The sequence below is a fragment of the Pseudonaja textilis genome, chromosome 1 (assembly GCF_049901715.1).
Source record: "Pseudonaja textilis isolate UNSWEBS1 chromosome 1, rPseTex1.2, whole genome shotgun sequence".
In the NCBI taxonomy this organism is placed as follows: Eukaryota; Metazoa; Chordata; class Lepidosauria; order Squamata; family Elapidae; genus Pseudonaja; species Pseudonaja textilis.
In genome coordinates this window covers 255,129,571-255,156,111 of record NC_141990.1, presented here as the reverse complement: position 1 = coordinate 255,156,111, position 26,541 = coordinate 255,129,571, and the positions used below count along the sequence as shown (strand labels likewise).

Genomic DNA, 26,541 nt, shown 5'->3' with positions numbered 1-26,541 from the left:
AAAGAAAACAAATTCAGCAGCTATCCATATTTATAGAAACATGATACTGTAGAGCATGCATACATCCATAATCCATAACACTAAATTGAAGAAAGAGATTTAGTTATCACTTATATATAGTTATATATAGTTAACTAATACTATACATACACACATACGCATATGTATGCGTGAATAGATAGAGACAGAGACAGAGACAGAGTGAAAGAGAGAGTGTCCTTGACTTATGACAATAGTGGGACCAGAAAATCCATCATTAAACAATGCAGATGTTAACTGAGTTATCATGTGATTGCACCCAATTTTTTCCCATGGTTATTCAGCAAATCATCCATGGTCATTAAGCAAGACATCACACAGCCGGGACTTGTGACCTCCTGCCAGCTTCTCTGTTGACTCTGTTTGTCAGAACACCTCTGAGAAGATTGCAAATGATGATCACCAGTAGAGAAATGCAACCGGTTCAGCCGAACCAGTAGTAAAAAAAAAGTTCCGACAATCAGCTGAGAAGAATAGGAAAACAGCCCTCCCATCCATCCCTGTGCTTTTCTGCTCTTTATCCTCTCAGCAGATCAGCACGGCAGAGCCTCAGTTGGTGTTTGGAAACCGGCATGCGCATTAGGTGCGCATGCGTGTGCATGAAGTGCGCGATCACCAAACCAGTAGGGAAACTGGTAGAACCCCACCACTGGTAATCATGTGACTGCACGATGCTGCACCTGCCAAGGTCCCAGATCATGGTCATGTGGTTCCAAGGGATGCTGAGATGTCATAAGTCCGAAGACAGGTCATATATCTTTTTTTTTTCTGCACCGTACAACTTTGAACAATAATTAAATGAATGGTCATTAAGCAAAGACTACCAAAAGCATTTTTATTCAGAATTGTACACAAGCAGATGTGTGGGACCAAGAAAAGACACAGTTGATTTAAGGGGTTATCAACAGATAATATCTGTGTATCCTGCATGCTCCAAAATCTAAAGCCTCTCAACTTGGATTCTCTGCACAACCTTGTGATGTATTACATTGTTACTTACAGCTCTCTTCTGGATGAAAAGCTGAGTGTTCTTAAGATGGTTGGCAATGTTCTCACAAAGCCTCATGCGCTCTTCCTCACTCAATACTTTGACAAAGAAGTCCCGTACCTTTCAATAAATAGTGAAAGCAATAGTTATACATAGACCTTCTGTAGACCTAATAGAAATCTTCTACAATTCCCGATGAACAGTATCAACCTCAGCTATTAAATAAATGAGAATGAACTGGTGGCTATTTACAATTATCGTGGAATTCTCTCTGCTGTTTACAATGTGAAAAGTCCTACCTTCTTTGTACCACACACACACACACACACACACACACTCATATGCTATACATAATGCACTGACAACTGACTGCCTCTTTAGCCAAAGCAGCTCTCAAGACCACATCTGCATACAGCTTAACCTCTTACATCCTCTGATATTCTCTAATTGATTGTATTGATATTGTATTGATATTCTCTAATAAATTGTAGTCAATGTACAATCGGTCACTTAATCTTTTGAAATTATATCAGGCATAGAACCGGTATTTTGAGCCCGTAAAGCATTTTTGGCTATCAGGAAGCATCATACTGCATTTCCACTACGATCACACGACTGTATTTTAGGATCTTGGCAACCATCTTGCTTTAAAGCTGGTTACATCATCTCATGGTTGTGATTTGTGACATTTGTTACTGGCAAAAAAACATTCATTTTAAAAAATGGGTTCATTTAACAGGTGTGGATGCATTTAATGACCAGTGATTTTCTTAACAACTGCCACCAAAATGTTGTAAAATCAGATCCACTCATGAAAGTGCCTTGACTTATGACTGTAAATCCAGTCCGAATTGCGTTTGTAAGTCAACGATTGCTTCCAAATATTTTTTTATAGAAAGGGTGAGGGGAATATTTTTGAATAATCTGTCGTACAGAGGCCTGGCACCTTATAACAATTTTAGCCAAACCAGGAAAATAGTTTGCTGGACTGACTCCAAGAGACTGAAAAATCTCACTTTTATGTCTCACTTCACTTATGGAGAAAATCGAGTAACAGAAAGTAGGAGCAAACAGGAAACCAAAACTTAATTACTTGAGGATAGAATTATATCAAGCAAGAGCTCTCAATTTTTTGTTTTAAATTAGGTGCCTGAAGACGTACAAAGGGAATGTTGAAGATAAATTTACCTTGCTAATAAAGAAAGAGAAGAAGAAAAAGTGTGCTTACAAAGACAGTTCATTTCCAAAATAAAACACAGGTAGTCCTCAATTCACGACCACAGTTGAGCCCAAAATTTATGTTGCTAAGTGAGACAGTTGTTAAGTGAGTTTTGTCCCATTTTATGACCTTTCTTACCATATTTGTTAAATGAATCACTGTAGTTGTTAAGTTAGGAAGACAGTTGTTAAGGGAATCTGGCTTCCCCATTGACTTGGCTTGTCCAAAGGTCACAAAAGTTGATCACATGACCCAGGGACACTGCAGTTGATCACACGACCCACCGGTTGCCAAGCATCCGAATGTTGATTACATTATTGTGGTGGTGCTGCAACAGTTATAAGTATGCAAAACGGTCAAAAGTAACTAAATGAACAGTTGTAAGTTGAGGACTACTTGTAACAGGGCATTTCTAGTTTATTTACTTGAGAGGCGTTATCCTCAACTGAACTATTAAAACGTTGTACATCGCCTGAGATAAATACACAGCTCTCCTTCAAAGCAGGTTGTTCCTCGGGGCCAGTAAAACTATTTGGATAATAGTTTGGGGCACCACCTAAAGAAAAAAATTTTCAATATATTAGAAGCAGGACAGTGTATCAGTGTATCAGTTCTGCAAGTACATCATTATGTCTTACAGCCAAAAATGTGTTTTTCCAAGTGAATAGCATTTCTACAATCCCTTTTCAGAGAACTGAATTCCTTCAGGCTAAGTCTATTCTTAGCTTCTTCCATTCCCAAAACAAACAAGCAAAAAACTATTTAGGGCTTTGAGTCTTTATTCCTGTAATTATCTTGACAGCAGTAAGAAAAAAAAGGTTGAAGGTGAATTGACCCTACATATATATTTCTAATGTTAATTGACTCACAACCACACTGTAATGACTGTATTGTAAATATTGTAATAGGGTTGTGGGTGTATTAAGTTGCTTCAGTAATAATAAAAATAATGAATTTAAAATTAGAATTAGAAGAACTTTATTGTCATTGTACAAGTACAATGAAACTGTGGATGCACCCCAGCAACTGTTCGCAATACAATAAAACCAAACCACTTAAAAATGAAGATAAGAAAAATAGAGTACCCACGTCTCCATTTGCAATTAGAGAGTACAATATCTACGAATATACACAAAATATACATCCAACACTGACTGTAACGCTTAGCTGAGTATAATACATGAGATGGATTGTACTGTTATTATACAAGTGAATGGGGTATTAAGATTTCACATCTTTTCACATCTTAATAAGGTAGTGACTTCGTGTTTATTTGCAGTTCGGATGGCCCAGGGAAAGAAACTATTTGTTAGTCTAGTGGTGTGGGATTTTATTGACCTAAAATGCCGTCCAGACGGCAGCAGGTCATAAAGATAATTGCCAGGGTGTGAGGAGTCTTCTATGATGGCCTTGATTCTGCTTTGGCAGCGGGACCTGGCTAAGTCTTCCAGGGAGGGCAGAGGGCAACCAATGATCTTTTGAGCTGTGTTTATCACCTTCTGTACAGTTTTCCTGTCCTCAACTGTGGAGCCTGCATACCACACACCCAGACAATATGTCAGAGTGCTCTCCACAGAGGCTTTATAGAAAGCCAGCAACAGCTTCTTATCCAGATTGTTCTTCCTGAGAACCCTCAGGAAGTGCAGCCACTGCTGAGCCTTCTTCACTATGGCCTTGGTATTAGGGGACCAGGAGATATCAGCTGAAATATGGATGCCAAGGAATCTGATCGTAGGGACAGTTTCCACTCATTCTCCGTTGATGTTGAGTGGGGTGTGGTCCTGTCCATGTTTCCTGAAGTCCATAATCAGTTCTTTGGTTTTATGGACATTCAGTGACAGATTTTTCTGTGAACACCAGATCTACAGGTTCTCTACTTCTGTCCTATATGCCGTCTCATCTGTCTGGAGATGAGACCAGTCACGGTCGTGTCATCCACAAACTTTATGATGATGTTTGTTGCATGGCTTGGTGAGCAGTCAAAGGTGTACAAGGCATATAGCAGGGGGCTCAAGACACAACCCTGGGGGGAACCAGTACTGAGTGTAATAGTGGAAGAAAGGTGGGGGGCCAAGTCTAACAGACTGTGGTCTGTTTGTCAAAAAGTTGGGGTTTCTGCAGATTATACAGTTTGGTTACTAGTATATCTCGGATGTTAGTGTTAAACGCAGAGCTGTAGTCCACAAAGAGCATCCTCACATAGCTCTGTTTGTTCTCCAGATGACTCAGCGCTCTATGAAGTGTGATGGCCACAGCATCCTCTGTAGATCAGTTTGCTCTATAAGCAAACTGATGTTGTTCAAAGGAGGGTTGGGAGGCAGCCTCTGATGTGCTGTGAAACTAGTCGCTCAAAAACCTTCATAATGGAGCTTGTTAACGCTATGGACCTGTAGTCATTGAGAGTGTTCATATTTGTTTTTTGGGGAATGGGGATGATGGTTGCAGCCTTCAGGCATTGTGGGATGATGGCATGTGTTAAGGATAGATTGAACAGCTCTGTAAGTATTTCTGCCAACTGGTCAGCATACGCTTTAACTACTGCACCAGGAATGCCATCAGGCCCAGCAGCTTTCCTGGGATTTACTGCTCTCAGTGTTTTTTTCATCTCATGCACCTGAAGAGAAAGAGGTGTAGCGTTGTGGTCCTCGTGAGGCAGTATATCCAGGTTCTTGGTGGTCTCAAAGCATGGAAAAAAGCTGTTTAGCTCCTCTGCCAGAGTGCTACTGCTCTCGCTGTTTGTTGGGCCCTGGCCTTTATAGTGGGTCAGGCCTGTATCCCCCTCCACATCTGCCATGGGTCACTGTCAGTAAAGTGGCCCTCGACCTTCCTACTATACATCTCCTTAGCATGTTTGATGCCCCTTCTCATCTCAGCTCTGGCAGTGCTGTACTGTGAGGTGTCACCTGCTCTGAAAGCCAGGTCACGGGCCCTGATCAGAGTCTGGACTTCTCTGGTCATCCAGGGTTTCCTGTTTGGGAAGGTCCGTATGCTAACTTTTGGTTCGTTTTAGAATCATTTGTGGGGTAAACATCAATGGACAGCTCAGATATTGTGCTAAATCAGAGGTGGGGATGCTTAAGCCCTGAAACCACTTCTGAAATTCTCTGCCTTTGATATACAACTTCATTTCAGTTATATAACAGTTGAGATGAAAAGCACATAATAACTGCTGTGTAAGCCTAAACTTTGTAAACTTCAGTGTCCACCCACTCAACCCCCCAAAAAGTGCATGTGTCTATATGTGTGGGTCTGCTCACATGTGGAGGGAGGGAGGGAGGGGGGGAAGGAGAGAGAGAGAGAGAGAGAGATCCACCTATTTTGGGTCACTGCTGTACCAACCCTGGACCTGCCAACCCTGGACCTGCCAAAAGCTTTTCCTTTTGTAATTTTTGAATAATTTTGCATGAGATCACATTCTTATACACTCTAGGATAAGCTTGACATCTCAGAACTTTCTTTTTTTAAAAAAAGTTACTGCTTTGATAGGTAGTCAACCAACTTATCACTGGCTGTTGAACATCTGTCCAAAATTACAACAGATTCAGAACTGATGTTTTATCGCCCACAAAGACTTTCAGCCACTGTAAAATGTTGTGCCATCCCCACTGCCCTGTTATGTCAATCTGGGTGCCTGGCAACCTGTTCACTCTAACAAATAGTTGCCAAACCCCTGCAATCATGTGATCACCCTTTGGAATCCTCTGCTGGTTTCTCCAGAAAGTCAATGGGGAATCCAGTAGGAAAAGTTGCAAGCTGCTGCCACCTGCTGAGAGGACTCCATTTAGCAGAGTGCAGAAATCAGATTCAGAAGTTCACATAATATTAACCAAATGATCTACATTTTAGTATACTTCAGAAATCCCTAACCTTCTTGAAACAATAAACACATTTGAAATTTTGAGAGCATAACATAAATTTGACAAAATGGTTGTCTTAAGTATGATCACAATACATGTTTCAAGAGCCTATATAAAGTGTAAAAGCAGTGTTGGGAAAAAAGAGCTATGTTTTCTTTGCAGCATACTAGCTTTCCATTAACTGTTATTTGTGTGTACATAAAATTTTATGTGTGTACATAAAATGTGTGTGTGTGTGTATGTATACATACATACATACATACATACATACATACATAGATACATACATACAATAATCCTGGTGGTCAAGGCAAAGCACGCTTCTAGAGCAGGGGTGTCAAACTCAAGGCCCAGGGACCAGATCCAGCCTGCAGGGTGCTTAGATCCGGCCCACAGGGCTGCCCTAGAAACAGTGGAAGTCTAGCCCGCAGAGCCAGTGAAAACAGAGTTTGTGGGGGCTCTGTTTTCACTGGCAGAGGACTGCAGGAGGCCATCCCAGCCGAAAATGGAGCTTGGAAGCCTGTTTTCACTGGCAGACCACTAGGGCCATAGGTACCCCCAACATCAGTGACATCAAGCTGGCCACACCCACCCTGGCCACACTCACCCTTGGCCCCCCTGATGCGACCCTCAATGACTCGAGTTTGACACCCCTGCTCTAGAGATTCCTTTATTTCTTTCAACAAATGTTACAGCAAACGGCCCTCCAATGACCAGTAAAGCTCCAGCCCCATACTTCCCTGAAGGCATCCACCCTCAGTCTCCCAAACAACAGTCCCTATAGTATAAATAAAGCCCACAGAGTAGGAGCATGCTCACAGGACATGGTCCAGGGTTCCAAGTCCAGTTCACAAGGCAGAGTCCAGGCACAAGACAATGGCAGTCCTCAGGGCAAAGAAAAAGTCCAAGGCAAGAAGCAGTTCCAAAGGCACAGTAAAGCAAAGGCCAAAAGCAGTCTACAAAAGAAGGACTAAGTCCAAGACAAAAAAAGGGCTAGGTCCAAATAAGGCAAACCACAACAGGCACAAGTCAAAGCCTGGGAGTATAAGTCAAAGCAAACTCCCCACAGCTTCTCCTTCAGTTACTCCACTCCAGATGTTCCTTGTGAGGTAAGGTGGGTAACCGCCTCCCAAGTAACCTTGCAGTCCTTCTCTGGACTTGCCTACACTCCATTCTCCTTACCCTTGGATCGAGTGGAGGTGGCAGATGTTCCTCATCAGAGGAGATCTGCTGCCTATCAGCATCACTGCCTGTCAGTAGCCGATCTCCTTGTGTCCATGTAGGCACGCAGCTCTCCGTCTGGTCAACCACATTCCCCAATGCTTGAGGAGCTGGGACAACATTGTCCTCAGCCCCTGGCCTTTCCAAATATGCCAAGAGAGATGTGCCATCCCTGTCAAACAGTCCCAATTCCAATTCCTTCTCTCCGATAGGGCCATGGCAATACTTATGTTCTTTGTGTATAAGTGGTGCAGTGGTTAGTATGGAGTATTACAGGCAAACTCTGCCCACAGTCTGGAGTTTGATCCTGATCAGCTCAAGGTTGACTCAGCCTACCATCCTTCCGAAGCCAGAAAAATGAGGACCCAGATTGTGGGGGATAATATGCTGACTCTGTAAAACTGCTCAGAGAGTGCTGTAAAGCACAATGGGACAGTATACAAGTCTAAGTGCTATAGGTATTGCTATTGCTATGCATGTATGTGCAGTGCAGGGAGTTTGGCTGCTGGACATATTGAATAAGGTATAACACTACATCCCAATCTAAACTTTTTTACATATCCACATAATAAAAATCAGGAAGAAATTAATAAGATAAAATAAAAATGAAGAAAACAACTATCAGCTTAAATAGTTTAAGTAGTTAAACCGAGATGTCAATGTAAATGAAGAAAAAGCACTTGCAAAGGTTATTCTAAATTACTGGCATAACCTAGCTCCCAAATGTTATTTTCATATTTACCCTGGTTATCAGAAATGCACATAAGTCCATCTCTCTGGTAATTGGCCACCCTAGTTCGATATGGACAATTTACAGGAATTTGAAGGTAGTTGGGTCCCAGACGATGTCCGTGAGTATCTCGATATGAGAAAAGACGACCCTAAAAAAAATATCATAGGGTGAAAGTGAAGAAGCGGACAGCTTTTCCATAGGTTTTTCTCATCACTGCCTGTATCATCACTGCTTTTGAAAGACTATTGCTGGTCCTACTCTACAGGAGGGGAAAGTTTTGATTTCAGAGAGCCCAAGAACATGGCCCAGAAACAAACCTGTAGATTCAGATCAAAGGCATCTGTTTAATATAGCAGAAAGTGGCAACAAAATTAGAACAATGACTTTGATGCTTTCTTTAGTATCCCTCAGTCTCTTTCTTTTCTTTCTTAAATAAATTATAATCTAAGAAGTCCTCAAATTAATGTGTAATTAAATAATAAATTTAAAAATTTTTCATCTCATTAACTATATCAAGAATGGGGGTCTCGTAACCAAACGACTTTCTTGTGTCAAGCTGTGCTAGTGCTTAAGTCAGGGGTCCCCAAACTTGGCAATTTTAAGACTTGTGAACTTCAACTCCCAGAATTCTCCAGCCAGCCATGCTGGAGAATTCTGGCAGTTGAAATCCACAAGTCTTAAAGTTGCCAAGTTTGGAGACCTCTGCTTTAAGGTGCAAATAACCTTCTTTTTTCCAATTGTTTTAATATTCAGAGGCAAGAACAAAAAATCCAACACAACAAAAAATTGAAAAGCATAGGACAAAGGAAAAACTTCTAATACCAACCGATTGGTGTTAACATGTTTTCATTATTGTAATGGTTATCTAATTGAGAGACTGAGTTGTCTAGTCTCACAATGAAATGAATAGGTATACATACATATTTTCATTTATTTATTTTCTGATTACCTGTAACATTTTATCAGGGCTAGGTTCAATTCCTGGAGGCATGTTACTTGGGTCAAAGGCCAATTGTTCCACTTCAGCAAAATAATTGTTGGGATTTTGGTTTAAGACAATTCTTCCCACAGGAATGAGAGGATAATCTTTGTGAGGCCAAACCTAGAAAATATGACCAAGATGTTTTGCTATATTCAGCTTCGGCTTCCAAGATATAGAAATGTACCTTTTCTACTTTTTGCTGTACACTGGAGAAAAGGTCACAAAGATATACTCACCTTTGTAACATCAAAAGGATTAAATGGAAATGTCTCAGCTTGTTCAAATGTCATAACTTGAATATAGAAAGTCCAAGAGGGGAAGTTTCCATTAGCAATTGCATTGTAAAGATCACGCAGGCCATAATCCGGATCTTCAGAAGCCAGTCTTTCTGCGTCTTTGACAGAAAGGTTTTTAATTCCTTGATCAGTCTAAAAATATTAAAATGCTATGTCAATTAGTAATTTGCTACCAAAAATTACTAAATGTAATTATAAATCTATAAAGATATATTATGAAATTATGTGTACAATACTATGGATGGAAGGAGTAAACTTAGCTACGTATAATTACTAAATGTAGAAATAGTTATTGTTAACTATCTAGTGGATGATCTATCCACTAGATCATCACATCAAGTCGCCCAGACTACTCCGAATTAAGGGACTACAAGGTTATTTTTAAAAAATACACACCTCAACCCAGTGACAGCAATCTGCATTAAAAATGTAAACATGCTGTAAGAGAATGTTTATAAAATTGCTATACAAGAAATAAATCTAGGCCCAAGGATATATTGTGAAATTATATGTAGGGAAAACAGTATTATGGGTGGAAGGAGTAAAATGTTCCAATGTTATGAAGGAAAATAGAAGCATTTCATATTAAATGAAAGAACTTGTGCTGTATCACCTTACAATTATTAGAAATGGCGATTCTGGAGAAAGAAGTACAACAAGGAGTGCCAGAAGGAGAGGAGCTGATCAAAGAAAAAGAAGCCAGCTTCAATGAACAAAGGGAGCAATAAATACCAAAACAAAGGGAAAAAAGAAAGAGAATTAAAACTTGGAGGCTTGAGAAGACAATTAAAAAGGGAAATGTCTTGAAAGCCAAACAAAGAAAAAGGAAACAGCAGAACAGGGAATTATAGAAGAAAGTCTTAAAGGGGGAGGGGGATAAAACTTAAAATAAGAAAAGGAAGGAAAAAATGAAAGGAAAAAGATGTAATAAGAGAAAGAACCAGAAGGATTCCGGTGATGATGTGAGGACGAACAGAGGCATAGAAGCCCATCTCCGGTCCTTCTAAATCCTTTTTGCTGTTTGGCGCAACCCCTTGGGGTGCACTGTTCCCGTAGAGAACTATGCAGGTGTGGGAAGACTCAGGCTGCAGCAAGAGGGGAGGGCAACCCCTCATCGCAATGAAGAGAAACCCTGCAGAGGCTAACCAGCAAGAGATTGCTGGCTTGCATTGGCCATCCCATAGTCCGAACTGTCACCTGCGAAAGGAAGAGAGTGAGTGACAGCCTGTGGCAGCTAATGAAGAGATTTGCGCAGAGATCTTGCGAGAGTGTTCAATTGTTGAATGGTGAAGAGATTTGTTGAGAAGCAACAAGCTGATTGGAGCCTGGAAAGAAGCGGCGAAGAAGAGAAAACACAAAAGTGTTTGAAAGTGAAAGGGCTCGAAAAGAGGAAGTGAAGATTAACACTTGCGACTTAGAGGAGAAGGAGGCTTGGATCGGAGAGGTTTGCTATATTGTTGCCAGTTGGAGAAAAAAGTTTGACACATGAAGGTTTGGGGTGCTTTTGGATTATTTTTTGCTTGGAAGGATTGGGCTGGCTACTTTTGAGATCAGGAGAAGACATGAACCTTTGAAGTAGATTAAAGACTTGTGGTTATAGATGATATTAATAACTGATTTAAGTCTCTCTGGACATGGAACTGGGGTTGCTGGCTGTGGGAGTACTTTAGTGGAGAATTTTGGAAAAACTATTTGCTTGAAACCCAAGATGGAAGGAGGAGTGTGTACTGCTGAGTGCATTGAAATATTAGGAAGCTGTAAATGTTACTCAGCAATTTTTTTTTTTTGCCTGAACGCGAGGAAATGAAATCATCTAGCTTCAGAGATGGACAATTAATTTAAGACATTCCCCTTTCTTTAATTTTGGATATTTGGATCAACTATTCTATATTTTATTATCTTTTACCTATGTATTGACTGAAGAAGGAGAGACATTTGATGAATGTAATTGTGAGGTATTCTGCTGGACCTAGCTGATTTATCAGCAACTTGTCAAGTAACATTGATATTGATAACAATAATAATTTAATATTTATAATATTTACTACATTTATAGTTATAATTGATTAACTACATATTAATATTTGAATGTATCTTGTTTATTACTTTAAATAATCAATTGACTTTTTCAGATTAATCTATTTCTAAATTTTTCTATGTGCATTGATGAATTCTTTATAATACTATAATATAATATTGTCTCATAATATATATAGATATATATCTTTATACATATTTGGAACGGTATATACAATAGATAAGATTTGTGTATAATTAGAGAGATAGGAGAAGGTATCTACCTGGATTTCATAATATTGAGAAATAAGCATAGATTTTACATATGCAGATATTTAATTTAGAATTTTAATTTGAGATTATATTGGATAGCTTTTGCTCTTACAAGTTTATTGAATATAGTAAAGAATTTAGGAAATTAAGAGATAGATAAACAAATTAGTTAATTAGTTTATTGGTCAATTTAGCTTATTGGTCAACTTTGCGATATATTATTTAACGTAATTAATATAATACAAAAACAGAAACAATTCTTAGGAGAAATGACTTCCATAACTACTACAGCGCTCAAAGTTGGAAAGAAGATGACATTAACAACTCCGACGGCAATACCCTCACCGACGTCACAGAAGACAATTGAGGAATCATTAACATTGGAGAAACAGCCTTCTATTACAAATGCCAATATCCATTCGACACTGCTTACTCTACAAGATTCTATGTCAAAGCTACAAGAAATAATGCTCAAAAATCATAGAGACGAGAGCAGATATAAATGAACTAAAAGAGATGGGGAAATTAAAACCAGAAATGAATATAGATATTTCTAAATTATATGAAAAAAATTGGAACATTACAGCAAGCACTGGAGAAAAACAAACTGATAATAAAAGAAGTAGAGAAAAGGACAGAACAAACCGAAAAGAAATTGGAAAGAGTGGGTGAACACTTAAAGACTGTGAGTAAGGAAATGGAAGATTCCCTGGTGTATTTAGAAATGGACAAGGCTGCAACATATCTAAGATTCCAAAATATAGTGGAATCAAAAGAAGAAGACTTAGATCAGGTGATGGCGGAAATCTTGGCAGAGGTACTGGAAAGGGACAAAGATGAAATTTTGAAAGAGTTGGATGAAGTCTACAGAGTAAGTACTAATTATGCAAGACGACACAAACGCCCAAGAGAAGTGCATGTACGTTTTGCAAGAAGAAAGGTCCAGGACATTATATATAAAATATTGAGAGATGAAACAATTAAGTATAAGGACAAAGAAATCTCAGTTGTTAAACAAATCTCAAGAAGGGTTAGAGAAGCAAGATGAGATTACAAATCCCTGGCAGCCCAATTAAATCGAAAAGGTATTATGTTTAAATGGCTTGTCCTGGAAGGGATGTTAATTACTTGGGGGGGGGGGAGAAAAATTAAAGTAGACTCTTTCGAAAAAGCCCAAGATTTCTATGAAAGACTGGTGGGCTCTGAAGAGCAGACCAGCAAAGATGAATCAGAACCAGAATCCCAAGAAGACCAAAAGCATCAAAAGAAGGGAGAGAAGACCCCAGAAAACTTGAAAAACAACCAGCAATAACAAGAAGAAAAAGAAGAAAGCAAGGCACAGTATCATCCATAAGTAGAACTTGGAGTAACTACAAGGCAAAGAGCGAGAATTAATTAGACTTAAACTTTCAAGAAGAATAAGACCAATCAAAAATAAAGAAGAAAAACAAGAAATAAGAAAAATCATCCAGTAACAACAAGAAAGAGAAAGGCACAAAGAGAAACTGGAGCAGTCACAAAGACAAAGAGCAAAACAAAATTAAGTAATGGAAGAAGAAAGGAAAATATTGTCAATTAACATAAATGGTCTAAACTCTATGATAAAAAGAAAAAGGAAAATAGCCAAATTAATTAAGCAAAACGCTGACATAGTATGCCTACAAGAAACCCATATGAGGAAATCAAATAAAAAATATTTAGAATGCCCCAAATTAGGGAAGCTATTTACCACATCGGCAGATGCGGGGAAAAAGAAAGGGATAGCAGTGTATGTGAAAGAGGACATGAAAGCAGAGTTAATATGGTTGGATCCTGATGGAAGAACTCTGGTTTTGCAGATCTGGATTAATGCTATTCCAATCCTTTTAGTAGTAATTTATGCCCTGAATGGAGAGTTTTTTAAGTATTTATAAAAGAGTTTTTTAAGTATTTATATGAAAAATTAGTAGGATTGGAAAAAAGAAATATTTGTATCATAGGGGACTCTTGCTGATTACAAAAAAGACCATAGTATTGGGGGGGGGAGAAACATAAAAAAAGAGAGCTTCCAAAAATACACTGCTCAAAAAAATAAAGGGAACACTTAAACAACACAATGTAACTCCAAGTCAATCACACTTCTGTGAAATCAAACTGTCCACTTAGGTAGCAACGCTGATTAACAATCAATTTCACATGCTGTTGTGCAAATGGAATAGACAATAGGTGGAAAGCATAGGCAGTTAGCAAGACATCTCCAATAAAGGAGTGGTTCTGCAGGTGGTGACCACAGACCACTTCTCAGTTCCTATGCTTTCTGGCTGATGGTTTGGTCACTTTTGAATGCTGGCGGTGCTTTCACTCTAGTGGTAGCATGAGACGGAGTCTACAACCCACACAAGTGGCTCAGGTAGTGCAGCTCATCCAGGATGGCACATCAATGCAATCTGTGGCAAGAAGGTTTGCTGTGTCTGTCAGCGTAGTGTCCAGAGCATGGAAGCGCTACCAGGAGACAGGCCAGTACATCAGGAGACATGGAGGAGGCTGTAGGAGGGCAACAACCCAGCATCAGGACCTCTACCTCCACCTTTGTGCAAGGAGGGACAGGAGCACTGCCAGAGCCCTGCAAAATGACCTCCAGCGGGCCACAAATGTACATGTGGCTGCTCAAATGGTCAGAAACAGACTCTATGAGCGTGGTGTGAGGACCCGACATCCACAGGTGGGGGTTGTGTTTACAGCCCAACTCTGTGCAAGACATTTGGCATTTGCCAGAGAACACCAAGATTGGCAAATTTGCCACTGGCACCCTGTGCTCTTCACAGATGAAAGCAGGTTCACACTGAGCACATGTGACAGATGTGACAGGGTCTGGAGACGCCATGGAGAATGTTCTGCTGCCTGCAACATCCTCCAGCATGACTTGTATGGCAGTGGGTCAGTAATGGTGTGGGGTGGCATTTCTTTAGGGGGCCGCACAGCCCTCCATTTGCTCACCAGAGGTAGCCTGACTGCCATTAGGTACCAAGATGAGATCCTCAGACCCCTTGTGAGACCATATGCTGGTGCGATTGGCCCTGGGTTCCTCCTAATGCAAGACAATGCTAGACCTCATGTGGCTGGAGTGTGTCAGCAGTTCCTGCAAGACGAAGGCATTGATGCTTTGGACTGGCCCACCCTTTCCCCAGACTTGAATCCAATTGAGCACATCTGAGACATCATGTCTCGCTCCATCCACCAATGCCACATTGCACCACAGACTGTCCAGGAGTTGGGGGATGCTTTAGTCCAGGTGTGGGAGGAGATCCCTCAGGAGACCATCCGCCACCTCATCAGGAGCATGCCCAGGCGTTGTAGGGAGGTCATATAGGCACGTGGAGGTCACACACACTACTGAGCCTCATTTTGACTTGTTTTAAGGTCATTACATCAAAGTTGGATCAGCCTGTAGTGTTTTTTTTCCACTTTAATTTTGAGTGTAACTCCAAATCCAGACCTCCATGGGTTGCTAAATTTGATTTCCATTGATAACTTTTGTGTGATTTTGTTGTCCGCACATTCAACTATGTAATGAACAAAGTATTTAATAAGAATATTTCATTTATTCAGATCTAGGATGTCTTATTTTTGTGTTCCCTTTATTTTTTTGAGCAGTGTATGTATGGAAATGATGAGGGAGTTAAATTGATATATGGAGAAGGTTAAACCCTGAGAAAAAACAATTTACATTCTATTCAAACCCCCACCAAATATGGACACGAATTGACATGGCATGGATGAATGGGAAAATAGCAAATGAAATAAAAGGGATTGAAATTCTACCCAATGAATGGGCAGATCACAATCCAATTCAGATAATATGGAAGGGTAGAACAGAAAAAAGAAATTGCCCATAAGTATTTTGAAGATTTATATAAAAAGGAAGAGGTCAATGAGGATAGGATAGGAAACTATCTAGATAAAATGAAGGATAAAGTAATTGGGGAAGAGATGAAAGAATTATTAAACAAAGATATTACTTGGTCTGAATTGAAAACAGCAATAGAGAATCAGAAAAATACTAAATCTCCGGGACCAGATGGGATCCCAGGGGAACTATACAAGGCAATAGGAGAACTAATAGGACCCCTTATGGTGGAAGTTCTGATGTCCTATTGGCAGCCAGAATGCCGGACTCATGGGGGGGGGGCATTGATTTCGCTGATCCTAAAGGAAGACTTAGACTCCCCATATATACAAAACTACAGGCCAATTTCCTTGTTAAATACGGACTATAAAATATTCGCTTCTATTATTGCAAACAGATTAAAAAGAATTTTGAATGACCTGATACACCAAAACCAAAATGGATTTCTCCCTAACAGACAAATCAGGAATAATTTAAGAATAGTATTAGATGTTCTGGAATTTTATGAAGCCCACCCCGAGAAACAAATAGCCTTTATGTTTTTAGATGCACAGAAGGCCTTCGATAACTTGAATTGGCAATTTTTAATCCAAAGAATTTATAACATGAACTTAGGCACCAAATTTGAAAATATTATAACCACTATCTACAACACACAACAGGCGAACATTACGATAAATGGGGAATATACCCACCCAATAAAAATAGAGAAAGGAGTCAGACAGAGCTGCCCACTCTCACCCCTGCTATTCATATTATCGTTGGAAACATTACTAACATATATTAGACAGAATCCACACATAAAAGGATTAAAGGTTAAGAAAGAAGAAGATAAGCTGCAAGCGTTTGCAGATGACATGTTTTTTTTTATTGAAGAGCCAGTTGAAAGAAGACAGAAACTGATGAATGAGTTAGAACAATTTGGAGTAGTTGCAGGATTAAAAATTAATAGAAAGAAAATGAAATTAATGACTAAAAATCTAATCAGAAAACAGAAGTTAGAATTAGAAAAGGTCATGGGATTTCAAGTGATAAAGAAAGTTAATATGGCTGACAGCACATTGCAAAACACTAAAGGAAAATAATTACAACAAACTATTGCAACAGGTAAAGAAAGATTTAGAAACATGGGGTAAACTGCAACTTTCACTATTAGGCAGGATTGCAACAATTAAAATATCTATTCTTCCAAAATTTCTTTATATAGTTCAGACGATACCAATTAAAGTACACAAAAGGTATTTTGAAGAACTTAATAAAATAATCACAAAATTCATTTGTCAAAGGAAAAAACTGAGGATAAATTTAAAGGCAACGCAAGATATGAAGAGCAGGGGAGGGATGGCCCTTCCAAATTGGGAGTTGTACTACAGTGAAGCCTCCTTAGTATGGCTGAAGGAATGGGTGAACTTAACAAACAAGAGAATATTAGTTTTAGAAGGCCACAACCTACAGAGGGGGTGGCATGCTTTTCTATGGGATATCGGGAAAACCACCCAGAAATACTTTCACAGACATTTAACCAGAGATTCATTATTGACTAACTGGAAGAAAATAAGGAGAAAACATTATTTAAAGATACCAATCTGGATTTCAACAATGGAAGCAATGATCCACCCAAATAATTTGGATATTATTAAGATGATTAAATACAAGGTCTTATTGGATGTGCAAGGAAATTTGAAATTGTGGCAAGATCTTCAGGACCAGGGAGTACAAATCGATAGATGGGCATATCTTCAAGTACAGAGTAGATACAAACAGGATAAGAAAGAATTTGGAATCAATAATAAACTTCAGCAACTAGACAAAATTCTATTAGGCCCAGACAAAAAAATATAACAAAATTTTCTAATTACCTACTAGAGGCAGAATTAGAGGAAGAGATTGTCAAAGGGAATATGATAGCCTGGAGTAGGACTATAGGACGTAGTATCACTTTAATAGAATGGGAGAAGCTCTGGAGTAGAAATAATAAAATCACAAAATCGGCAGCCTACAAGGAAAATGCCTATAAGATGTTTTACAGATGGCACCTTCCCACTTCGAGATTAGCGAAAATGCAGCCCAACATGAGACCGAATTGCTGGAAATGTTTAAAAAAGGAGGGAACTTTCTTCCATATGTGGTGTCTTTTATAAAGGCACAAAAATATTGGCAGAAAATTAGAAAATGGTTGGAGAAAATGACAATAGAACAGATCGAATTTAAACCAGAACTCTTTCTATTAGGGATCTTTAATAAACAAATCTCAAAAAAAGTGAAGTATACAATAGTACATATTTTGACAGAGGCCAGACTGCCCTTTGCACAATGTTGGAAGCAACCTCATATTCTATCAGAGGAATTGATTATTCAAAAAATAGCAAATTTTGCAGAGATGGACAAATTAACTTTGGCATTAAAAGGAAAAGATACATCAATGTACTATGACAGCTGGAACTGCTGGTACGAATGGATAGAACAAAGATCGATTAAACAATAAAGGGCAAAAGAAGATATGTTATAATTGTAGTAGATATGTATATGTATATGTGTATAGAAGCCTGATGATGGCAGATGAGATTCTGCCGAAACGTTGCTACAACTTTAAAAGCACAACTATAATGACGTGGGAAAATACCCGAACAAAGCTGAATACCATACATGTAAGTACCCATGAAAACTTAAGAAATATATGTATGTATGTATGTATGTATGTGTATGTATGTATGTATGTATGTATATGTATATATATATGGTATTCAGCTTTGTTCGGGTATATATATATATATATATATATATATATATATATATATATATATATATTCGCACAAGGATCAATTGTATAGAGGGTTTAAGATAAGGTTGAAAATAAGGTCCTACAAACTGTTGAGGACAAAAGAGTTTTTAACTGTTTTCTGATCCTTTTTTCTACTTTTCTTTTTTTGTTCTTTTTTCTTTTTCATTTATGTACATGTTGTCTGTTTTAATTGTAAAATTAATAAAGTTTATTTTTTTAAAAAAGAGAAAGAAGCAGAAAATAAGGAGATGTGGAAACCGAACAAAAATAATAAGAAATTGTTTAGTCAGGAGACATAGAGACAATGGGTAGACAAAGATTAAAGAAAAGGGATTCTGCAAGATAATGCATTGTAATACATAAGAATGTAGTTTTTAAATGTGAATGAAACTGATATATTTTCTGTTCTCTTTAATTGGTTTTTTATTTAAGGATTGTTGTTAATTGTGTTAATTTTAAATGTGAATGAAACTGATATATTTTCTGTTCTCTTTAATTGGTTTTTTATTTAAGGATTGTTGTTAATTTATATATGGATAATAAAACAAAGAATATAGTTAAAATGAATTATGAGGACAGTGAAAAGACTAATACCAGTTTCTATAAATAACTGACTAGGTCAATATACTTGAAATAACAAATGATTTAGAAAGTAATTGAGGGAAAAGAATACCATGCAGAACTTTGCTTAAAATATATATATATGCACATGTGACATATAGTAGTTAGGAGATTATTGTTATCAAACTAGGATGTGATAATTATATAGTGATTATATTATGATACATTTTGATTATGGTTAAAGGTGAATAAATTGAGGGATGTATAAGATAAAAGGGTGGCACACTCTGATACTTAAAGTAATGATATGATATAGAATTGAATGTGAAAGAAAAATATGTATTAAGGTCATGTTTGTACTGAAGTGTAAACCTGGAACCACATTTTTCACTGAAAGAGATGTTTTTTAAATATAAACATAATAAAAAAATTATTACAAAAAAAAGGAGACAGACATTTGATGGCTCAACATAGAAGAGAAAATAGTAACAGTAGGCCATGATTACCTTTACATGAAATTTGCAATATACTGCATTGCCGTAAGCATTGACTAGCTTAAATGTATGTGACCCATAGCCATTCATGTGACGGTGCCCATCTGGAATGCCACGATCGCTGAACAGGAATGATACCTATATGAGCCAAAACAATGTACATAGCCATCTTTAATGAGAACACAGAGGCCATTGAACAACTTTTGCTATGATGAAAAGTGTAATTTAATATAGCAGCATAACAAGAATCAGGTCTTTAATTTGTATCTCCTGGTCTCTGTCATTTCCTCTGAGCTCAAGATGAAGAATGAAGGGCTTAAATGAAACAGACTAAAAGGGGCTTACCTGGTGCAAAGATTCAGGGCAAAGACTCCAGAAGTCCCACGCCATGTTTGGGTCTTTCAGGTGTGTCTGTGGGTTCCTCTTTTGAGTATGGATAAAAGATGGAAACTAACAGAATACAAAAACAAAGAATTAAAATGTTCTACACTTAAAGCTAAATCTACAGGGAGTCTTGCTTAACAACTATTTGCATAATGACCATTTGAAATTATAAGTTAAGAGTATGACTCATGTCCAAAGTTATGATTGTTGCGGTGCCCCCATGATCTTGATAGTTTTATGGGTACTTGGCAACGTGTTCGTATTTATGATTGGTTGCCATACATCATGTGATTGCCATTTGCAGTGTTCCCTGTCAGCTTTCCCCAGAATGACAATGGGGAAGCTAGTAGAGAAGGTTGCAAGCCACTTCTGCCACCTGCCAAGAGGACTTCTTTTATTTTCTTGGGGCCGGCTGAAAAATTTATATCTTGAAATATAAGGATTTCAGCATGGAGCGTTTGCAGCATGGAATGTTATAGCCAGCCCCCCAGACATAAGAGGACTTCCTCTCATTTCTGAGGGCTGGCCTAAAAAGATCCAAAATTCAAGCAGGATTTTCAGCCCAGATGATATATAACCACAGGGCAGGGAAGTACCACAGTAGGTATGGAGGAAAGGGTTGTCAGGGAGGCCTTAGAAGGCTTTGGGACGCCCAGTCCAGACTGCATAAAAGTGTCTCTCTGCTCAGAGACTAAAAGTCCTGTTCATATTGTTCGATTCCTGAGTGGAGAGGCAACACAACAAGGTACAGTAAAGAATGTGGAGTGCCTTACAGTGTAGGGGAGGCCCGGAACAGATTGTGAATGCCTATTCATTCAGGGGCTGAAAATGCTGCTTGTATCTAAGCGGAGCCACACTTGTATGCAACCAACACCAGGCACCCCCAGGGCCTGTTCTACTCCAAGACACCCCACTCTCCTTACCCAGAACTCCTTTGAGATGGCTTAATGTCTGCAAATTGAGAGTGCTGAGATTGCAGTCATTGAGCAAAGTGGGCATGTCACATATTGTTTCACAACCGCTTTGTTTCACAACCGAGATTCCGGTCCCAATTGTGATCATTAAGTGAGGATTATTTATATCAGGGGTTCCCAAACTTGGCAACTTTAAGACTTGTGGACTTCAACTTCCAGAATTCTCCAGCCAGCTATGCTTGGTTGGAGAATTCTGGGAGTTGAAGTCCACAAGTCTTAAAGTTGTCAAGTTTGGAGATCTCTGACCTGTAGTATGGATTTCCTTCCAATTATTAAATTATCAGGAATGAAAATAAAATGAACAAAAACCACTGACTTTTTAGGTATAATAATTAAGATTGTAATATTGCTTCTGCTTGCTTACTTCTACTGTGGTCCGCCAGCAGCCAGTGGAGCTGGCTAACAGACAATGAAGAAGTTGGGAAGGAACATGGGCCAGTCCTGAAGTCTGGGGAAGGCTCTGACGAGGGCTCTGTGTCAGAGGCAGAGATAGGGCTAGGACTGTCTGACAGTTATCAGCTGCCTTTGGAGTCAGACATCAATAAGGCAGATAAACAGCTGGAGCCTGTTCTTAGTGTGCGCATGCACAAAGTTGCCAGACGAAGGGAACACTAAGGAACAAGGGTTGACTTGGGAGTAAAGCCACAGGTGGACAGTGAATGGCCCTTCTCAAAGGGAACAAAAGAGGAGCAAAAGGGGAGGGGTGTTTGCAGGAGACAATCAGTTCATTCCTGCATTCTTGCCAAGTATTGTTGCATCTGAAGGATATCAGCCTGGCCACTCTCCAAGCCTGATAAAGATCTGTAATTGGGAACTATCTTGAAAGACTGTTGGCCAGGACTTTGTTGGAGAGGAATTCATTAAATAAAAGGGGTTTATGCGGATGAGGACTCAGCTTCGTGCTGTTGGGGAAGCCTCGGTCAGAACACTGTCAAGATACTCATTTTAATAGAACTCTTGTGAAAATATTAATTAAAATAAAGCTTGGTCCTAGCAACATAAATACTATTGAATCATACCGTCCCATTAAACATTTTGAAGAATCACATCTATAATTTGAGACTACTACTGAGCCAGCAATAAGTAGTTTAACAATAGACGATTTTCTATTTTGGCTGACTTTAAAGCTTTAAACCCATGTAAATTCAGCCATCTCTCTCATTATAAAAAAAGGAGTTGATAATTATTTTTCCGGATACAATTGCAAATGACAGTATTAACATAAAGCAATCTAAATAACCTGAATGCAAGTTAAATAATGGATACTTTCCCCCATTTTATCTCGCATATTCAAGATGGGCAGACTGAAATTCATATTTATTTATTTAGCATGTGGCATATCACACATAAACAGCAAGGTATATCAACATTTCAACTAAATCAGTCAAATCCAATGAAATATAAATGTTAAAAAGATCTATGTTCAAATATCAATGTCTAGACTATCTAACCATGGAAGCAAAGCCTTCTTTATATATAAAAAATCAGATACTGGACCTGTATATGTCCTCAGCTTACAGCCAGTCACAAAGTGATTTATAGTTTGATGTGGGACCCCATGGTCATACTGAAGGGAGAATACTATACCCCATTTATACAGATAGACATGTGAGGTGTGAATCCTATTCAGGATTGTCCATTGCTAATGTGGTAGTTCAAAGCCTGTCACCTTTTTTGTAGAGTTACTTATGTGTCTTCCTATGTCTGGGCATTCAGCTTTCCATTGCAAATCGATATTAAAGTTGTTGGGCAGATGTTGTGCAAGTGCCAGTGGGGGCTTCCTGGATTGGAGTCTTCCAACTGCTAGCAGTTGAAAGTCTGTAGACTTTCCTGGCTTTCAAAATACATGAAACCCCTGTTCTTTGCAACATATGGTATTTCCTATCACCATTACTGCTAAAAAAATCTGTGGAAGAATTGTATCCTGTTTTGAGACAGGAAACACCTAAACCTTATCACTTACATTCTAAAATAAAGTTTTCTTTTCCATCCCAAACTGAAAATATTAGTTTAATCTCACAAATGATTGCAATACAGCACTGTTTAATAAGATGTACTGTATTGCTTGCTTGATATGATTGATGCTCATTGCAATAGAGAACTGTTGGCAATTTGTAAGACAGGGTCAATGAGTTCTAGGTGTCCAGAAGAAACTATAATGGCAGGTTCCAAAACAATGGCCTCTCTTATTATGTTTAAGGCCTTTGGCAGAAACCTGATTTAAAAAGCACTTTTTTAACATTTAGAATACAGAACTTCAGATAGCATGACTTTTGGTTTTGCCAAGTTATTTTATTTCCTCTCAGAGGATTATGTTGTCCTGATATTATTTGCAAATGTTTAGAACATGGAGCTCAGTTTTGCAAGCTGAATATTTGCAAACTCTTTAGTGCCATCCCATTTTAATAAAATGTTGAAGTAGAACAATTATCAAGAGGAATATTTATTTAGAGAATTAATTTCAGGTCCATTAAATTAATGGTTTGAATGTGCTCACATATGTGGCATCACTGAAATTGGAACATTTGAGATAGGATATTTATTTTTATTATTATACACATTCAAATGGCATACGAGACCCATCAAGATAACAACAGAGAACCTATAAATCATAAAAGATACTTGTTAGAAGATGTTGCTTTAGATACACACAATCTTCTTTTTATTTACTTTTCAGGCTCCCACAAATCATAAACATCAATAATGTTCCAATTTACCAGCATAGGATCTCTAACGAAGAAGATGGGAGTGTTGTTCCCTACAAGATCCCAGTTTCCATCTTCAGTGTAGAATTTCATTGCAAAGCCTCGGGGATCACGCACTGTGTCTGCTGAGCCTGATTCTCCAGCTTAAAAAAATAAAATAAAATTCCCATGATTAAATCCTATGCATATAGTCTAATACCCCAACCAACTGTTTCTATGTATTTACTTACTGTGGAATCTATAATTTCTATGGTTGACATTTAAGAGATAAAGAGCAGAAACAGAATTGAACTGAAGTAATTTAAAGTTCAGAGGGTTAGCTGGAGGCTAGGAAGAGGTGACTTGAGTAAATGGAAAAATTACTTACAAATTAATTTACAGAATACATTCACTGACTACATGCAGAAAAAGCACTGATGAAATACTTGTTAAATTTGCACCTTGCTTTCATGACTTTACATTTATTGGAGATGCCCATTCATCAGACCCTGGACAGCTTACAAAATATAATACTAGTAGAATAGAATAACAGAGTTGGAAGAGACCTTGGAGGTCTTCTGGTGCAACCCTGTTCAAGCAGGAAACCATTTCAGACAAATGGTTGTCCAATCTCTTCTTAAAACCTTCCATTGTTGGAGAATTCATAACTTCTGGAGGCAAGTTGTTCCACTGGTTAATTGTTCTAACTGTCAGGAAATTTCTCCTTAGTTGTAGGTTGCTTCTCTCCTTGATTAGTTTCTATCCATTGCTACTTGTCCTGCCCTCAAGTGCTTTGGAGAATAATAGTAAGCCTGATTCAAGCATTTTGGATATATAAAAAACAGAAGATGCTTCCATACCTCTCTTAGCTGTTTCCCCTGGCAGAATAATACTTTCATGCACAAGTTATGTTTATTGATATCAACTTGTGAGAAGCATTAATGCCTATACATCAGTTAAATTAAAACAGTTAAAAACAAAAATCAATACAAATAAAAACACAACCATTTAAATCAAACTGTCAAATAATGTTATAAATTATATGTCATTCTTCTTTCAGATACATGCAGACATAAATATCCTTTAGAGGAAGAATATGCCTATATTTGGGGTATTCATAAAACTTGCTCAAGAATGCATGTGTTGATCCTTTCCTGCTGTAGCGTATTTAATAATTCTATACTGAAGGTATTATTTCTTAAATAATAAATAATAAGAGCTGTGGTGGCACAGTGGTTAGAATGCAGTACTGCAGGCTACTTCTACTGACTGCCAACTGCCAGAAGTTTGGCAGTTCGAATCTCACCAGATTCATGGTTGACTCAGCCTTCCATTCTTTTGAGGTGAGTAAAATGAAGACCCAGATTGCTGAGGGCAATATACTGACTCTGTAAACCACTTAGGGAGGGCTGTAAAGCCCTGTGAAGTGGTTTATAAGTCTAAGTGTTATTGCTATTGCTAAATGACATTGTCCAGTATCAATTAAAAACAGCATATAAACACCCACTGAAATAGATTAAAATGTTACACACACACACATTAAATGAAACTCTTTTATATATGAAGCAAATAAATAAGATACCTGAACGTCTTCAAAATCCTTACCAACAGTTGAAAATCGAATAGTCATTGGAGTTCTTTTGCCTATGTACTCAAATACCTTTGCCTTGCAGAATGTGGTGATATCATGTGTCACTTCGAAATAGCCAGATGCTCCTGAAAAATTAAAAGGAGTTACCCTGTTAAAATTTAAAAATATTATTCCAAAGTCCATAAATTTGAAAAGAATATCACTTATGGTAGAAGAAACATTATCATCTTACATGTACACTTTTATGATATTTTTTTTGGAAATGTTGATCGTTACTATAAATATAGCATCTCTTTTAATGAAGAGTCTCTGATTCAACAAAGGATTCTGCTAACAAAAGGGAATAAATCAACTTTCACTATTTTTGTCTTGTTTCCCACCCACCCCTAACATTGATGTAAAGCAAATGAAATAATTATTGGATCTTTTAACAATTATTAGCTATTGCACACAAGAGACTGAGCAAGGGTAGTTTCTAAATATTTCTACCTATAGCATATCATTCTTGATTAGACCTGTAATACACCTGAAAGGGTCTATGGCATGCAAGAAAAAAAACAGAACCTAAATTAAATATTAAAAAATGCATAGTGAAACTATGCTTAGCTCAATATGAACTTCTGAATCATAAATACTTTTCTGGAGCAATAAATGCAAAGACTTTTTCCTCTGGACAATACAATATTTCTAGAATTTCTTTTAAAAATTCTGAAAAAGTATTATGAGTCAACTGAAAGTTGACAAGTAAACTACGGTAGGTTAATAAGAGCTTAGTACATGTGATACAATTAAGCAAGGATTCAGCAGAATAAATAATGATTTATAAATGATGTAATGTTACAGAATAAAGTGAAAAAAGGTGATAAAAAGATCTCTTTCTCCAACATTAAAGAGAGTTAATCCGATTCTAATATTTTCTGGTTACTTCTATTCACAAATCTATGAGCCATACAAGATTAATTAACCACAATTTAATGTTTTAAAGAAAAGATGTTAAATGTTATTACATTTATTTATTTATTTGTCAATCACTTACAAGATAACAGGTATAAGTATAAACATAGTTATGAATACATGAGATGGATATGTATAAGAAAAATAAAAAGAAACAATAGGACAGGGATGGTAGGCGCAATTGGTGCGCTTATGCACGCCCCCTACAGGCCTCTTAGGAAAGGGGTGAAGTCAATAGTAGACAGTCTAAGGTTAAAGTTTTGGGGGTTTGGGGGAAGAAACCACAGATTCAGGTAGAGTATTCCAGACATTGACCACTCTGTTGCTGAAGTCGTATTTTCTGCAATCAAGTTTGGTGCAGTTAACTTTAAGTTTGTATCTATTGTGTGCTCTTGTATTGTTATGGTTGAAGCTGAAGTATTAGGTTAACAACTCTTAATGCCTTTTTGGCTATGTAGTTACAGTGGGCTCTAGCACTTAGATCATTAGAGATGAGTACTCCAAGGTCCTTGACAGAGCTTGGATCCTCAACAAGGTCTTGACTATTCAGCTTGTATTTTCTGATTTTTTTTGTCAATATGTAAGAGAGCATTTATTTGTTGAGATT

General features: G+C 37.9%; 1 protein-coding gene across 1 annotated transcript in view; it reads right to left on the bottom strand.

Annotated features, from left to right (window-relative positions):
* Positions 1-26,541, bottom strand: part of LOC148128158 (catalase-like) — a 48,657-nt gene that overhangs the window by 4,030 nt on the left and 18,086 nt on the right. The window contains exons 3-11 of the mRNA XM_026707037.2: positions 24,995-25,105; positions 23,423-23,553; positions 19,693-19,797; positions 19,360-19,485; positions 9,276-9,467; positions 9,007-9,159; positions 8,067-8,205; positions 2,672-2,802; positions 1,040-1,147 (exon numbers count right to left, since the gene is read on the bottom strand). Of these exons, the coding sequence (XP_026562822.1) occupies positions 1,040-1,147; positions 2,672-2,802; positions 8,067-8,205; positions 9,007-9,159; positions 9,276-9,467; positions 19,360-19,485; positions 19,693-19,797; positions 23,423-23,553; positions 24,995-25,105 (1,196 nt within the window). The remainder of the gene's footprint in view (positions 1-1,039; positions 1,148-2,671; positions 2,803-8,066; positions 8,206-9,006; positions 9,160-9,275; positions 9,468-19,359; positions 19,486-19,692; positions 19,798-23,422; positions 23,554-24,994; positions 25,106-26,541) is intronic.